Source organism: Mirounga leonina, unplaced genomic scaffold, assembly GCF_011800145.1.
Source record: "Mirounga leonina isolate KUSES-001 unplaced genomic scaffold, KU_Mleo_1.0 Mir_114, whole genome shotgun sequence".
Lineage (NCBI taxonomy): Eukaryota > Metazoa > Chordata > Mammalia > Carnivora > Phocidae > Mirounga > Mirounga leonina.
In genome coordinates, this window is record NW_023270265.1 from 53,016,199 (window position 1) to 53,030,407 (window position 14,209).

Consider the following 14,209-nt stretch of genomic DNA (forward strand, 5'->3'; position numbering starts at 1 on the left):
GTCCGGGTCCGGGGGCAGGTCCGGGTCCCGCCCGGGTCCAGGTCAGGTTCCGGGCCGGGGCCGGGCCGGGCAGCCCTCAGGATGAGCACCCGCCCCTGCCCCACCTGCCCAGTTCCTCCTCAACCCCGGCCCTGCCGAGGTGACGGTTCTTGTCGGGGGTCCTCAAGCGGGCGCACGGCCTCCGAGGATGCGGTCGGCCCGCAGTGCGCTGAGGGGAACCGGGGCCGCAGCGCTGGGTGCCGGACGCTCCCCCCTGTCTCCCCAGAACGTGGAGTACAACATTTTCGAAGGCCTCGAGTGCCGAGGCGCCCCCACGGTGGTCGTAAGTCAGGGCAGGGTTGTGCTGGAGGACGGGAACCTGTGCGCCACCCCCGGGGCTGGCCGCTTCATCCCCCGGAAGACGTTCCCCGACTTCGTCTATAAGCGGATAAAGGCGCGCAACCGGGTAAGGCCGCGGCGGGGCGGCGGGGGCGGGGGGGCGGGCGGGCGCTTAGTAGCCGCTGTGTTACAAACATCAGTGGGCGCCGATAGGCTGCGGCGGAGGCAGCCCGGCTCCCCGTGCGCGTCCCCGTGCGCGTCCCCGTGCGCGTCCCCGTGCGCAGCCGTGCCCGTGAACACACACGCAGGGACTCGCAGTTTCCCCAACAGCTTTCGCGAGCTTGGAAGCTGTGAGTCCTCTTCCCTCTGCTGGGCTACGCACTGCGTCGTCGGGTGCCCCAGGCGTGCGTCTGCCTAGGCCCCCCCGCGGCACGTGACAGTGGCTCACGCACGCGCACGCACAGCACGCGTGGGTGGCTCACGCACGCGCACGCACAGCACGCACTGCTGGCGCACGCACAGCGCGCGTGGGGTGGCACGCGCACGCACAGCACACGTTGGTGGCTCACGCACGCGCACGCACAGCACGTATTGGTGGCACGTGCACGCACAGCACGCGTGGGTGGCTCACGCACGCGCACACAGCACGCACTGCTGGCGCACGCACAGCGCGTGGATGGCGCACGCACAGCACGCGTTGGGGACGCACGCATGCACACACGCACACGCACAGCACGCGTGGGTGGCTCACGCACGCGCTCGCACAGCACGCACTGCTGGCGCACGCACAGCGCGCGTTGGGGACGCACGCATGCGCACACGCACAGCACGCGTGGGTGGCTCGCGCACGCGCACGCACAGCACGTATTGGTGGCTCGCGCACGCACAGCACGCACTGCTGGCGCACGCACAGCACGCGTGGGTGGTGCACGCACAGCGCACGTTGGTGGCTCACGCATGCGCACGCACAGCACGTATTGGTGGCTTGCGCACGCGCACATACGCACGCACGGTACGCACAGGGCTGCTTTACGCAGTTTCGTAGAAGGATGGCGTCTGAATCCGGAGCAGGGCGGGCCGGGTCAGGGGTCTAACGCGCAGACACACGGGGTCTCAGGTGCTGAGGGCCGCGCAGCTGCTCCCCGGGAGGGACGTTGAGAAGGCGGCCCCGCCGGCCCAGGTGCGGCGTCCCGGCCGGAAGGCCCGGCATCCCCAGCCCTCCCGCTCGGTGGGGTGGGGGGCCCGGGGCACCACGTACCACCGGCGCACGGAGGGGTGGAGGGCTCCCGGGCCCTCGCCCAGGGTGATCGGGGGAGTGTGGACGCAGACCCAAACCCTTGGGGCTCGAAGCCCCACACTTGCCGCTCGGTGGTGCGCCGCCACCCCGTGGTGACCGCCCCGGGGCTGGCCACCGTCCTGAGTCGAGACACGAACCCCAAGGGAGGCGCCCACGGGAAACACGAGCACACGGGGCGGCTTTGCTTCGGTTCGCGGCCCGTTCGTCTGTCGTGGGGGCTGCAGGGAAAGGTCTCTGGCCTTGGGGCCACTTTCAGGGAGACCCAGGGCCGCCTCCGGGTTGGAGTGGGGGCTCTTCTGGGGCCACAGAACCGTGGGTCCTGAGGAGGCAGGGGCTGTCGCGGCTGGGTTTCCGTTCCCAGAAGAGGCCACCTGCTCAGGGCTGCCCGTCTGAGTGGTGTCCTCCAGCCAGGGCACTGCCGCCCAGCCTCGGGGGCAGGAGGAGCTGTGTGCACGTGTGTGGGCACGGGGACGTGTGCGTGCAAGTGTGCAGGTGGACGCGGGGAGCCCTGGGCTCTGGAGCCCGACCGAGGGGGGCCCGTGGGGCGGAGCACGCTCAGCCCCCCTCACGCCCAGGCCCCTCGGCCCTGCAGCTGGCGGAGATCCACGGCGTGCCCCGAGGCCTCTACGATGGGCCCGTCCATGAGGTGATGGTGCCTGCCAAGCCGGGGGGCAGTGCCCAGGCCCGTGCGTCCTGCCCAGGGAAGATCTCGGTCCCACCCGTGCGCAACCTGCATCGGTCGGGGTTCAGCCTGTCTGGTGAGTGGAGCGGGGCGGGGGGCGCTTTGCGGGGGCATCCGCAGGGGCAGGAGGGCCCCTGGGGTCACAGGTACCAGGGCTCAGCCTGTCGGGGGGCGAGCTCAGCAAGGCTGCGGACTCCATCCACAGCCACCCGCAGACTGGGCAGGGTGGGGACTGGGGGCAGAACATGCTTCCGCCTGCCCTCCCGGGGCCCAGGCCCGGGGTGTGGACCCGTGGGGAAATCCTGTCCTGCCCCGGCGTCCACCCGAGTGGCCGCAGTGACCCCCACCTTGCACCAGCCATGCTGAGGAGAGGGCTGTCACTCTGAGCCTAGGGGTGAGCGTGGGATGCCTCTGTGGGAACCTGAGTGCCACGCGGGGTCCAGCCCCTCCAGTCTCAGAGTTGCATGTGAGGCACATAAGGAAGGGGTCGATGAGCCCATGGGGATCTATGGGGATGCTTTGGAGGGCTCAGGTGGCCCGGTGTGCCGGCCGCTGCTTGGGCCTGTGGTCGGGGTCCTGGCACGCTGTGTTCCTGCAGGTTCCTGCAGCGGCCCTGGGCCCCAGGTCCTCCCTGCAAACCAGAGCCAGACCCTCCCTCTTCCTGCCCCCGATGTCCTGGCCTGACCGCCCTCTTGGGTGACAGTCCCTGCTCGCTCCCTGGACACACAGGGCCTGGCCAGTTCCCCCTGGAAAGCCAGGGACGTCTTAAAAGCCAGGGCAGCCTTCTCCGGCCACGGGGCTGAGACCCACGGGCAGGATGAGCAGGCCTGGCCCCCGGCCGCACTTCCTGGGCACCCCTGCCTCAAAGTGGGAGCATCGGCGGGTCGCCTCCTCCCTGCACCAGGCTGTCCGCGGTGTGGGTGCATGGGGACGCGGCAGCCACCGCCGTGGTCACAGCTGCAGCCAGTGCGGCCGCGCCCCTGCCCTCACACCCGCCTTTTCTGCAGGGTCTCAGGCTGACGACCACATTGCCCGACGAACGGCTCAGAAGATCATGGCCCCCCCCGGCGGACGTTCCAACATCACCTCGCTGTCCTAGGCGTCCCCTTGGGGCCGTCCCACAGGGCAGCAGCTGGTGGGGGCCGCTCACCTCACTTAGCTCTCCCTTTGTTGAATTTACCTGAAAGGTGCTTGGCCTCACCTTCCCCCCGAAACTCCCCTTTTGGGGTCCCAGGTCTTGTAGGAGGAGCCCGTGCAAGGAGAGGAGGGTTTCACTGCCAGGTTGAGGAGGCTGGAGGTGGTGGCCCTGAAGGACGGCCAGATGCTGCACGAAGGCAGGGCTGCCACCCCGGCCAGGCCCACCACAACCCCCGGGCCCTCACAGATGCACAGATAGCGGACCAGGCTGCAGGTTCAGGGTGCTTGCTCCCTTCTCCCTGTTGTGGATCACTGCCCTGCAAAACCCCGGGCCTCCCGCCGGCTCCTCTCCCTGTCCGCTTGGCGTGGGGGGAGCACCCACGAGGCTTCAGGGACCCATCGGGAACTTAGCGAAGGGCGGCCTTGTTTGTACACGTTGCCAAGGACCAAACTTGGCCCGCGTAGTTGCCTGTCTCCAGGGGAGTCTTAGGATCCTTTAGCTGAGATGCTGTCCTTTTACTACTAAGTGTGCATTGCAGTAGTTGGTTAGAGCAGTGGTTTTGTGCGTTGGGGACAACTGTAGCCGGCAAGCTGCATGCCCCCCGCAGCCCCGACGGCGGCCTGCACCCCAGGCCCCCGGGAATCGCGTCAATTAAAGGCGTCCAGATGAGAAGCTGCTGGTGTGTGGCCCTGACTTCATTTTCCCACCAGCGGCTTATGCGTGGGGCCCTCAGGGACATTCCTGCTGGCTGCACGGCTGACCACCCCCGGGGACAGCTCTGCTCCACCTCTGGGCAGGGAAGGGGCAGGGCTGGTGCTTCATCTCAAGGAAGGGGGCCTGGGAACCGTGCCTGAATCCAGGCCTGCTGGCCAGACGCAGCCAGACAGAGGGATGCTGGCGTGACCCACGGCCAGGCGCTCCGAGAGAGAGGGTTGGGCTGGAGGACCTGCACCCACATTCCGACCAGATGGGCCAGGAGGGTGTGGCCCTGGCCTGAGGCCTGTGCCTGCGCCCCCCAGGGTTCTGACCCAGGAGAAGGAGCTGCTGGGCTGGGCTGGCCTCTCCTGCTTCGTAGAAATGGCCCCAGTTCTGCTCCCAGGTGTGGGATGTTCCCAGAGGGTGTCTTCGCCCTGGGAGCAGGGTGTGCATGGTCACTGGGAAGAAGTGCTGGACGGGTCAGGCAAGGTCCCCCACACCTCGCACTGCCAGGTACTCCAGTACCTGTGCTGACGTCCATTCCCAGTGGTGACCAGCTGTGTCCTCTGGGGGGACACGGACAGCTCCACCCTTGAATCCGGGCTTCTGGTGAAGCTGCCATGGTCCAGGGCAGCCCCTGAAGGTCCAACCTGGTGGTCCCCGTGTACCTGCTAGCCCAGATCTGTTGGGTCAGTGTGACCTCACAGCCAGGTTTCTGGGGCTCTGCTGGGGCCCGTGTCCGGGTCCTGGTGAGACATGATCACGGAGCCAGGCCACACCCACATCCTTGCTGCCAACGCAGGAAACAGGCTTGAACTCAAGACTTGAGCTGACCTCAAGAGTCGGACGCTTAACCAGCTGAGCCACCTGGGCGCCCAAGATTTACATATTTTTGCAAAACCGTAAACCTCTTTCCCTGTTCCAATCTCCAACATCACCAGATCTGTCTCCATCTAGAACCTCCTCTGGGGGTTGGTACCACCCCCACAGGGCATCCTGCAGCCGCCCTGGACCCTGGTTTCCCACTGGTGACCGGAGCCCTGAGTCCCCACATGAGTACCTGGGGTTGCGTTTCTCACTGCCCGGCCCTCAGCAAGTGGGGCAGCGAGCCTGCCTCCTCCGCCCGGGCCAGCCAGCTCCTCACAGGACCTGCGGTGCTGCTTCTGGTTCTGCGGCAGGCCCGGCCTCCACCCCGCCCCCCCAGGGCGCCCCCACCGCAGCCGTGGGACTGTGGGAGCCGCCCGGCCCGCGGACAGGCCTGTGCACCCCGCAGCTGCGGGCACGCGACACACAACACAGACACCGAGCAGCTCTTACGTCGTGATGCTCAGAGGTGAGAAATCTACAGAAACACGGCAGAAGTATCTCTATAAAAACACTCTTCATCTCCCCCTCCCCCGGACGCACAAGCCTGAGTGGCCCCCAGGGAGCCCGTGAACGGTGTCCGTCTGCCCACAGCAGGGCCGGCGCCCATATGTACAGCTGGGGGTGCTGGGACCTCTGTGACTGCCGGGAGTGGGTCAGGGGGCCACCAGGAGAGGCCATGGGCCTCCTGCCACAATTGCCGGGAACGGAGCCGCTGGGGAGGGGGGCACCCAGCCTGCTTGCCCACCCCTCGGCCACACTGACAGCCTCCGGTTGCCCTATGCTGACGAGAGCCAGTGGGCAGGCAGCCCGTCCCAGGGAAATCAGGGCCAGGGTGCAGTGGGGCCACCGGCCGGGTCTGTGCTGGGAGGAACTGGGCTGCTTGGCTGGGAACGTCCACGCGGGGCCTCTGCCCGCCGCCTGTCCTGTCCTGCTGGCCGACCGAGTCTCCAAAGCAACTGGCGTTAACTCTCAGTGAGGCGGGAGGGGCAGATGGAGCCGCACATGGGCCCCGCGGGGCGCGCCCCCTCCCGGTCCTCCGCAGCATCCCCGGCCTCGGGGGCGGGCAGGGGCTCGCTCGCGGAGTCCTGGCTCTTCTTCAGCCTGGTGGGGAAACACAAGGAGGGGCTCTCTGCAGCCTCATCAGCAGCCCTGGGACGCTTCTGGCCGGCACCCAACTTGTCCGAGGACTCACGGGATGGGTCCCCCGGGAACACTGCTGGACCTCATGTCCCTGCAGGCGCCACGGGGAGCTGAGAGCGATGTCCAGCCCAGCAGCGCCCTGTGTGACCACTGAGGCCCCAGGCTCGAGCAGTGGGGCTGGTGAGCCAGAAGCTGAGGACACCTAGTTTAAGTGCATTCCTGTGCATCAGCAATTTTGGAACAAAGCTTTGCAGAGAGCTTGACCGAGTCAGTTCTCACTCAGGCCTCTGACCTCCAGGATGGAAGCCAGTGCCCTAAACCAGTGCCCACACATTGTCCTGGTCACTGAGGCAGGACAGAGCTCAGAGCTGCCTCCTCCAGGAAGCCCTCCGTGCCTCACCTTGCCACTCCTCTCCTGGGCCCACTGTGCTGGGCTTCCTCCCTCCCCTGCAGCAGGTGGTAGCGATCTGTGGCTTGTCATGTCTTCCTGCCCCACAGTCCCTGGCACTCGGTAAGGGTTTATGGAATGCATGAGGGGTAGCAGTTCATGCGACTCTGCAGGACCGCGAGTCATCGGCCCGTCTGGGCAGAGCACCGAGGGTCTCCCCAGGAGATTCTGGCAGTTAGACCCCCCCATATAGAACTGAAAGTTCCCAAGGAGCCCTCCTGCACAAGCCTGAGCTGGGGCCTCCCACCCTCTGCCCCTAGGGCTGCTGCCCTGAGGCCCCAGGAGGGTGGGAGTCCACTTCCCAAGCCCCCTGATGCCTCGTGGCTGCTGGGGCTCAGGACCTGTGTGGCCCAGAGAGCCTCAACCTCCTCCCTGCCCGCCGCTGCCCACCCCCAACACACTCACTTTTCTCTGTTAAAAATCACAAAGTCTTGCTGGATGGCATCAAGGCAGTCCTGAAGGTAGTCATTCTCCTATTAGTCAGAAAAACATACCGATGAGTACAGTGGATGCTCTGAGGCTCCCTCGCATCCCCTCAGGGGGTTCCTGAGCTTGCCTCCCTCCCCACCTCTCCTGTGGCCTGCACCTGAGGCTTTCTTTGGAGACCTGCTTTCAGGCTGCTGGAGGAACTGCCCGGGCAGCCAGAGCATCTGGGGCTTTGCATCTCCTGGGTGACCTTAGCCAGCGACCAAAGGATGCCCAGGTTGGAAGCTCCTGCCTCAGGGTGGGTGCTGACACGGAGACAGTGTCTGCAGGATGAAACTTGGCCAGAAACCACACCTGGCTTCACTCCCTCCCCTCCTTGCACCAAAGCCAAGGCTGTGGGAAGGAGGGAGCTGGACCCCGGAACCTGGGAGGGCCTCTGAGTGGACATGGGTGGGCACATTAGCCCCGCGATGTGCCCGCACCTTCCAGCCTGCAAGAGGCCCCCCTGCCACGGGAGGAGAGCAGCACCTCTCCAGGCTCCTGCAAGTGGCACAGAGCAGCTCCCCCAGATCTGCTTCCACCTGCCCTCCTGGCCTCTGAACAGTCCTGGTCACCAGCAGCACGGCCAGTGTGGGACCTGCTACGGTCAGAAAGCCGCTCCCTGCTGTGGGAGGACAGCCTGGGTGAGCACCCGAGGGCTGTGGGAGGGCGGGGTGTGGGCTATGCAGTTGCATGAGGCATCCTCTCATGACCGGGGAGCTCATTCCCTGGCAAGACCCCTGGAGTGGGGTCTAATAAGCTGCAGGGAGGCTCCTGGAAACTTGGAAGACATGATGGCCTAGAAGATTCCAGAACAGCCTGGGGCCAATGCTAAGGGGAGCTCAGTCTCAAGAGAAGTGGGCAGCTAGAATGGGTCGACAGACTCAAAAGAGTCAAGAACCAAGGACCCTTCAGATGACCATGTTCTCCTGGAGGCCCCAAAGGACATTCCTTTCAGCAAGGTGCTAAGGAATGAGCTGGTGAGGGTCACGGCACCATGGGGCAGCTCAGCGCTGCCTGTTTTCTAGAAACCATGGTGATGATGGCATGTGGGAACGGCAGAAGCCTGGACCTAACTTAGCCGGACCTAACCAGGTGGGAGTAACCAGGGTCACGGCAGTGGGTTTGCAGTGACAAGCAGGTCACCTCCAGCCCCGGGATCCAGTGATGTCCGGCGGGTCACAGACTGCCCCTGGGGGTCGGAGAGGTGGACAGCGAGTGCTCAGACACGCGCATGCGCACGCACGCGCTCGCACATAGGCAGTGAGATCAAAGGTACGAGAGCAGAAGGCTGTCATCAGCAACCTTGATGGAAATCAGTCATTTCCCGAGCGTACCCCTGAGCACACCTGGGGAAGGGGGAATGCCGGCCTTCGGAGGTCGGTTGGATGCAGGGTCTGCTGGGACACCTGGCCACGCCCACCTCACCGGGGCGGCGACCCCAGCCCCACCGCGTGGCTGTCGCCCCGCCGCCAGCCGCCGAAGGCACCAACAAGGTGCACTCGTGGCATCCGGCAGAGCCTCGCGGCCGTGGGGAGCAGCTTCTGTGGTGGAAGAGAAGGTCCTGCTCCCTGACCCAACAAAGCAGCCTGGTCCTGATAAATCACAAGCCCGCGTCTGCGGCGGAACGGCAGTCCACGACTTCAAGTCCGCACCTTTGCCTTCGAACGTTCAGGGCACAGGGACGCCGCTCCCTGTTCTCTTCCCGCCCCTTGGCAGGCCCGGCCCCTGGCTTGTGGCAGACGGCGGGGGCCACAGCACACGTGACCCCGCGGCCGCTCCAGGCGCAGCGGCTGAGCGGGAGGCAGGGTCCTTTTGCCGCACCGGTCACGCATAGCGCTGGGGTGTGGCTCGCGGCCTCCGGGTGGACGGAGGCGTCCTCTCTGTGCCCCCCACAGGAAGGACGAGGACCGGACTGCAGTCACCCGAGGTGGACCGTGGCACTTCCGTGGCCTTGGCCCAAGGCCGGCTTACCCTCCCGGTCCCTGTCACGATGGAGCCAGAAAGAGCCTCGCTCGTCTGACGTTCGCGGTCCTGCGCCATGCTGGTGGTGATGGTAACTAGATGGGGGGCAGGAGGCGGCACGTCCTCCAGATGTCCTTGTCCACATGCGGCCACGGTGGGGGGATCAGGCGAACTGTGCCCGGCCCTGAGTGGGCTCCAGGCGCCCCCAGCCCGAAGCTCCTCACACTGGTGGTCAGCGCCCACTGAAGACTGGAGGCCAGCACCCGGCATGTGCAACTCTGTCCTCTGCAGTCACTGCCCTGCCACCTTGGCCTCCCCAGAGGAGCCACCACCCTGGCCAGGTGACCGGCTCCACCATCAGGGACAGGGCTCCTGCTGATAATAAATGGACGAGTGCACACACTCCCGCCTGAGAAACGATGCGCCCAGGGCTCTGAGCTCTCGGGCGAGGGTCCGCGTCACGCCAGGAGGGGAGCGACTGACACACAGACCCCCAGAGGAGCAGGTGCGGGTGGGGAGGTACATGAAGGGACACGGAGGGCGGGAGCGGCCAGGGCTGTGGTCCGTCCTGCTAACTGTGCTCATGTTGGTTTTCGCAGGAAGCCTGAGGCTGGTTCCAGAACTATCCAGGGCACGGTGGGAGCGGGTGGTACCGAGGTGGGCCGCACACACCACGGGGTGCACAGAGCACCCCCTTCCATGGCTGCGTCGCGTGCGTCGGCAGGAAGCCTTGTGCTGTGTCTGTGCGTCCGTCCTGCTCTGGGCGCTCTCCTTCCAACGCCCACACTTGCACCATTTGGCCCTCGGCCAACACACACATGGTCGGAAGGCCGCAGAACGCATGTCCCTCCTGCCCCGTAGCTGATGGCCGTGGGGGCTGGGAGATGAAAGCCAGCATCCTCGAAGTGTGGCCGACACGCCAGGGTCCCTGGAGGGTCAGGCTGAAGCCGCTGTCCACGGGACTTTGACATCCACCCCCCGGGGCGTATTTCCTGAATAAACCCTTTGGATGAATCCCTGTCTCCAGGCAGACGTCTGTGGGGCCTTAATGAGCACTGATACCCCAGCTGTGACCACAGAGCGGACCCCAGCTGTGACCACAGAGCGGACCCCAGCTGTCGCCCGCGGAGCCTGCGGCCAGGCTCCACTTGTAGCCAAAAACAGACCCGGGAAGCAGCTCAGATACACTTCCCAAACCTCCTGCAATTCACCGAAAACACAAGGGACCCAAAGCAGCCGAGCGATCTTGAAAGAGAACAAAGCGCAGGACTCACGGTTCCTGATCTCGAAGCGTACTACAAAGTTACAGCCATCAGGACAGTGCGGGGCTGGCACGAGGAAGACGGACAGATCAATGGGGTAGGATCGCAAGTCCATAAATAAGCCCTTACTTTTGGCGGATTAATGTTTGAAAAGGATGCCAAGCCGTTCAATGGGAAAAGAAAGGTCTTTACAACAAACAGCGCTTGAACGAGTGCATCCACATGCAAAATTTCGACCCTGGACCCCAACCTGACGCTATCCGTAAAAATGAACCAAAGCGGACCCCAGAGGTAAAACTACACAACATTTAGAAGAAAAGGCAGAAGTGAATCTTCGTGGCCTTCGGTCAGGCAGCGGTCTCTTAGGTAAGATGCCAGAAGGAAGAACGAGAGAGCAGAAGTGGACACCCCGCGCTTCACCAAAGTCCAACGCCTCCGCGAACGACACCTCCCGCAAAGAGAAAACCCACAGAACAGAATGCTTGCAGTGCCTCTGATAAGGCCCTTGCCTCAGGACACGCACACGACTCTTAGCAATCCCCGCAGGACCAAGGAGCGTGGCTCGCCTGCTTCCGCGGAGGGGCTCACAGTGCCCACCCCACAGCCACAGCAAAACAGCCCACCTGGAAATGGGCGGGGCCACACCTGCAATTCCAGCTCCGCACACCAGGGGCCGCCACCAGCTGCCGGGCCCCACTGCTCCCCAGGATCCAGGCACCCCAGGGATGCCCGCAAACCTGCAGCCCTGCAGGGGGCGACACCCACCTCCCGCCTGACCCTGTGCCGGGGAGCAGGTGTGAGGAGGTGACACTGGGCTGGGGGCCTCCGCCGGCTCAGACGGGTCCAGGGGTGGAAGGGGGCCACCAGTGGCTTACAGGGTCACCACTGTGACCCCTGTACCTCCAGGTGCTTCTGAGTACCAGCTGTTCCCGGGGCACAGGTGCAGGATTGATCCCATGCCCACAGCCTGAGCTCCCCAGGAGCGCCCCCACCCTCCTGGGGCAGGAGAGGGGTTGCTGTGGGTTACACTGTGTCCCTCCCAGACTGACATCCTACCCTGCAGCTCCCTGGAATGTGACAGAGTCAGGTTAGGAGAGGGTCATCTGGGGTTAGGGTGTCCCTGTAAGAGGAGACACACACAGGGAGAGTGTGGGAGACCCAGGAGCAGAGCTGGGCATGATGCGTCCCCAGCCCGAGCACCACAGCCAGAACGGGAGGGATGTCACCTGCATAGGAGAAGGACGAGCGGGGCTCAGGTCGGGGGGGGCCCCTCAGATCAGGGTAAGGCAGGGAGGACCCCGCACCAGGCCCGTCACTCACCGACTGCGAGCTGTCCCTGCTGCTGTCCCGGGACCTGTTCTTGGCCAGCCGCTTCTTCTTCTTGTGCAAAGGCCTGGACTCCAGGATCATCTCCTCCAGCTCGAAGGTGGGGTCGCAGTGAAGGCGGCCTTTCTGTGGGGGGGACAGGAAGCTCAGCCCTGCCTGCCGGTGGGCCCACACCTGCCCAGAGCCGCTGCCCATCGCCTGCCAGGCTTACATTGGGCACGAAGCCCGGCGCCACCTTCTTCTCACTCAGGTCCTGCCACAGCACGCCAGCCAGTGACGGGGCTGCCTGCATGTCCTGCAGGCTGGACACTCGGTGCTTGGGGTCCACAGTGAGGAGCTGGAACAGGGCCCACGTCAGACGGTGCCCAGGCCCAGCACGATCCTGGTGCACAGAGCTGACCGCCTGACCTGGGGCCAGGGTACCCCAGGGAGGCCTCACTACAAGGATCTCAAGGGTCAGGCAAGGAAAGGGGGCACCTACCTCGGGTCAGTGCAGTAATGTGGCCAAGGGGACAACCTGGCCAAGCCCCTGGAACCCAAGGCCAGCAGAGGCCAGCAGAGGGCATGTGGGGTGCCCAGGGACATTCTACTGCGATTCACCAGCAGGCAGCAGCCTCAGCCTGGCTAGCTGCAGGGAGGGCCACAAGGTCCTGGGCACAGCCCCTAGGGAGCCCCAGGGCGCCCTGTGTGACCAGGTCACGCAGGCTGGGTGTCCCCCCACATGCTGTCCTTCCTCCTAGAGGAAAGGAGGTAGACCTATCTGAGGCTTCCCCAAGGCGTGAGGCTTGGCGCATGGATGGTCCCCGCTCCCTGTTTGGGTCTCTGGGGGCCAAGGCCTCACTGCGGGAACCACCTGGGCAGGTGTGGGCAGAACTGTCAGCAGAGACTGGGTGGAGAGCCCCCTGGGGCCCGGGAGAGGCCTCTGGCTGCTCGGCTATCATTCCGGGGCGAAGGTCTCCAGCAGGGGTGAGGGCACGTGGAGGAGGGCCCTGTGGGCCGGGAGCCAGAGCCGGCTGAGCCTTGCGTGTCCAGCAGGCTCTCCCACGCCCGGTCCTGAGCCCGGAGGCACCGGTGTGCTCCACGTGGGGCTCCCTGAGTGGAGCGCGGTGGGGCCAGCCCAGACCTGCACCCCGGCTGGAGACGCTCGGAGAGCATCTCCAGGTCCCTGCCAGGCTGCGGTCCCCTGGGCTGCCGCAGCCGCACGCTCAGGCCGTGGGAGGTGCAGGGGGCTCTGGGGTCTTCTCTGGGTGCTGCTGGAGCTGCGGCCAGCTCATCTCCGACAGAAGGACGGGCTAGAGGAGGCCGGAGCACGGCGTGGGTCCGGCTCCCAGCCCACACGTGCCCTCCCCCCAGCACGCCTGACACGGTGACCTGTGCCTCAGTTTGGGCATCTGTGAAATGGGGTGATCATCGTGGGGATTAGGTGAGCCAACGGGCACGTGGGCTTCAGCTCACAACCAGTGCTCGGCAAAGAGCCTGTGGCCGGACGGGCCGTGGGCCTGGGGGGGGGGGGGGGGGGGGCGGCCCCCCCCCGCCGGGGGGGGCTCACCTTCCGCAGCAGGCCTACCATCCCCTTGGACCAGGTGGGCACGTACTGCACGCTCGCCGTGCTGAACAGCTGCACCAGGGACTCCACGGCGTTGCTGGAGTGGATGTCGTAGGGCCTCTGGGGGGGGAGGCAGTGCTACACCAGGTGCCCACCCCCACGCCCAGAGGCACCTGCGGCGGTGACCACCCCCAGCGCAGGCACAGCTCCCAGGGGGAGCCCGGGGCCGGGAAGGAAGCACGTCACCCCTGAGAAGGCCTGGGCCTGGGTGGGTGGGCCCTGAGGCCAGGAGGGGTGGGCGGCGTGGCTCAGGGTGCAGGGTCTCGGAGGCCCCATGACGGGGTGGCCACCAGGATGACCCCCACAGGAAAGTCCCAAGAAGGCCGACCTGCTGACAGGTCTCTGACCTGCCCACGGCCCCAGGGGACCCTCGGGGGCTTCCACTCCTGCACCTGCTCAGACAGTCTCTCTCCATGGAGACGCTCCACTGAAAGCATACATCCACGGAGCGGGCGGCTGTCCCTGAGCACCCATGGGGGGGGCAGCCTCATCCTTCCCTGGGCACTCGGGCCACCGCTGGGGGACACAGCCAGCTCAGGGTCCGGGGCCAGCTCCTTACCCATCCACGTAGCAGCTCGTAGGCCAGCACCCCCACTGACCACCAGTCCACCTCGAAGGAATAGCCGCTCCCACCACTGACGAAAGACTGGAAGATCTCCGGAGCTTTCCAGGAACGGAGAGGTAGCTGAGTATCCTGGACCCACAGGCCCCAGGCCCCCTCCTCCACTAACTGCCTGGGGGCCCCTCCTCCCCCAGGTGTGGGCTGTGGGATCAAATTGGCTGTGCTTAGCAGCCTGCCTCCGTCCCACACCGTCCTGTGCCTTCAGGGGAGTGACCTGAGCCCCCCTCCCCCCCGGCCTGGGTCGGACACAGCACGCCCAGCAGTGGGCCCGTGGCCTCGGCTCACCCATGTACGGCTTGGTCCCAGCTAGTGCGGTGGCCCGCTCCCCGTCCTTTATGATGGTGGCGATGTTGAAGTCGGTCAGATGCGCATGCCCT

The 14,209-nt window shown here is 65.6% G+C and overlaps 2 protein-coding genes across 7 annotated transcripts in view; one reads left to right on the forward strand and one right to left on the reverse strand.

Annotated features, from left to right (window-relative positions):
• Positions 1 to 4,104, forward strand: part of DPYSL4 (dihydropyrimidinase like 4) — a 16,670-nt gene extending 12,566 nt beyond the window's left edge. For both annotated transcript variants that reach the window (XM_034986407.1, XM_034986396.1), the window contains exons 12-14: positions 266 to 445; positions 2,208 to 2,373; positions 3,305 to 4,104. In XM_034986407.1, coding sequence (XP_034842298.1) covers positions 266 to 445; positions 2,208 to 2,373; positions 3,305 to 3,396 — 438 coding nt within the window. In that variant the 3' untranslated portion in view covers positions 3,397 to 4,104. The remainder of the gene's footprint in view (positions 1 to 265; positions 446 to 2,207; positions 2,374 to 3,304) is intronic.
• A 1,335-nt stretch (positions 4,105 to 5,439) lies between these two features.
• STK32C (serine/threonine kinase 32C) overlaps positions 5,440 to 14,209 on the reverse strand; it is a 69,990-nt gene continuing 61,220 nt past the window's right edge. For all 5 annotated transcript variants that reach the window (XM_034986447.1, XM_034986454.1, XM_034986439.1 and 2 more), the window contains 7 exons: positions 14,118 to 14,207; positions 13,770 to 13,873; positions 13,154 to 13,270; positions 11,816 to 11,941; positions 11,599 to 11,730; positions 6,992 to 7,059; positions 5,440 to 6,099 (listed from right to left, as the gene is read on the reverse strand). In XM_034986447.1, the coding sequence (XP_034842338.1) occupies positions 5,961 to 6,099; positions 6,992 to 7,059; positions 11,599 to 11,730; positions 11,816 to 11,941; positions 13,154 to 13,270; positions 13,770 to 13,873; positions 14,118 to 14,207 (776 nt within the window). In that variant the 3' untranslated portion in view covers positions 5,440 to 5,960. The remainder of the gene's footprint in view (positions 6,100 to 6,991; positions 7,060 to 11,598; positions 11,731 to 11,815; positions 11,942 to 13,153; positions 13,271 to 13,769; positions 13,874 to 14,117; positions 14,208 to 14,209) is intronic.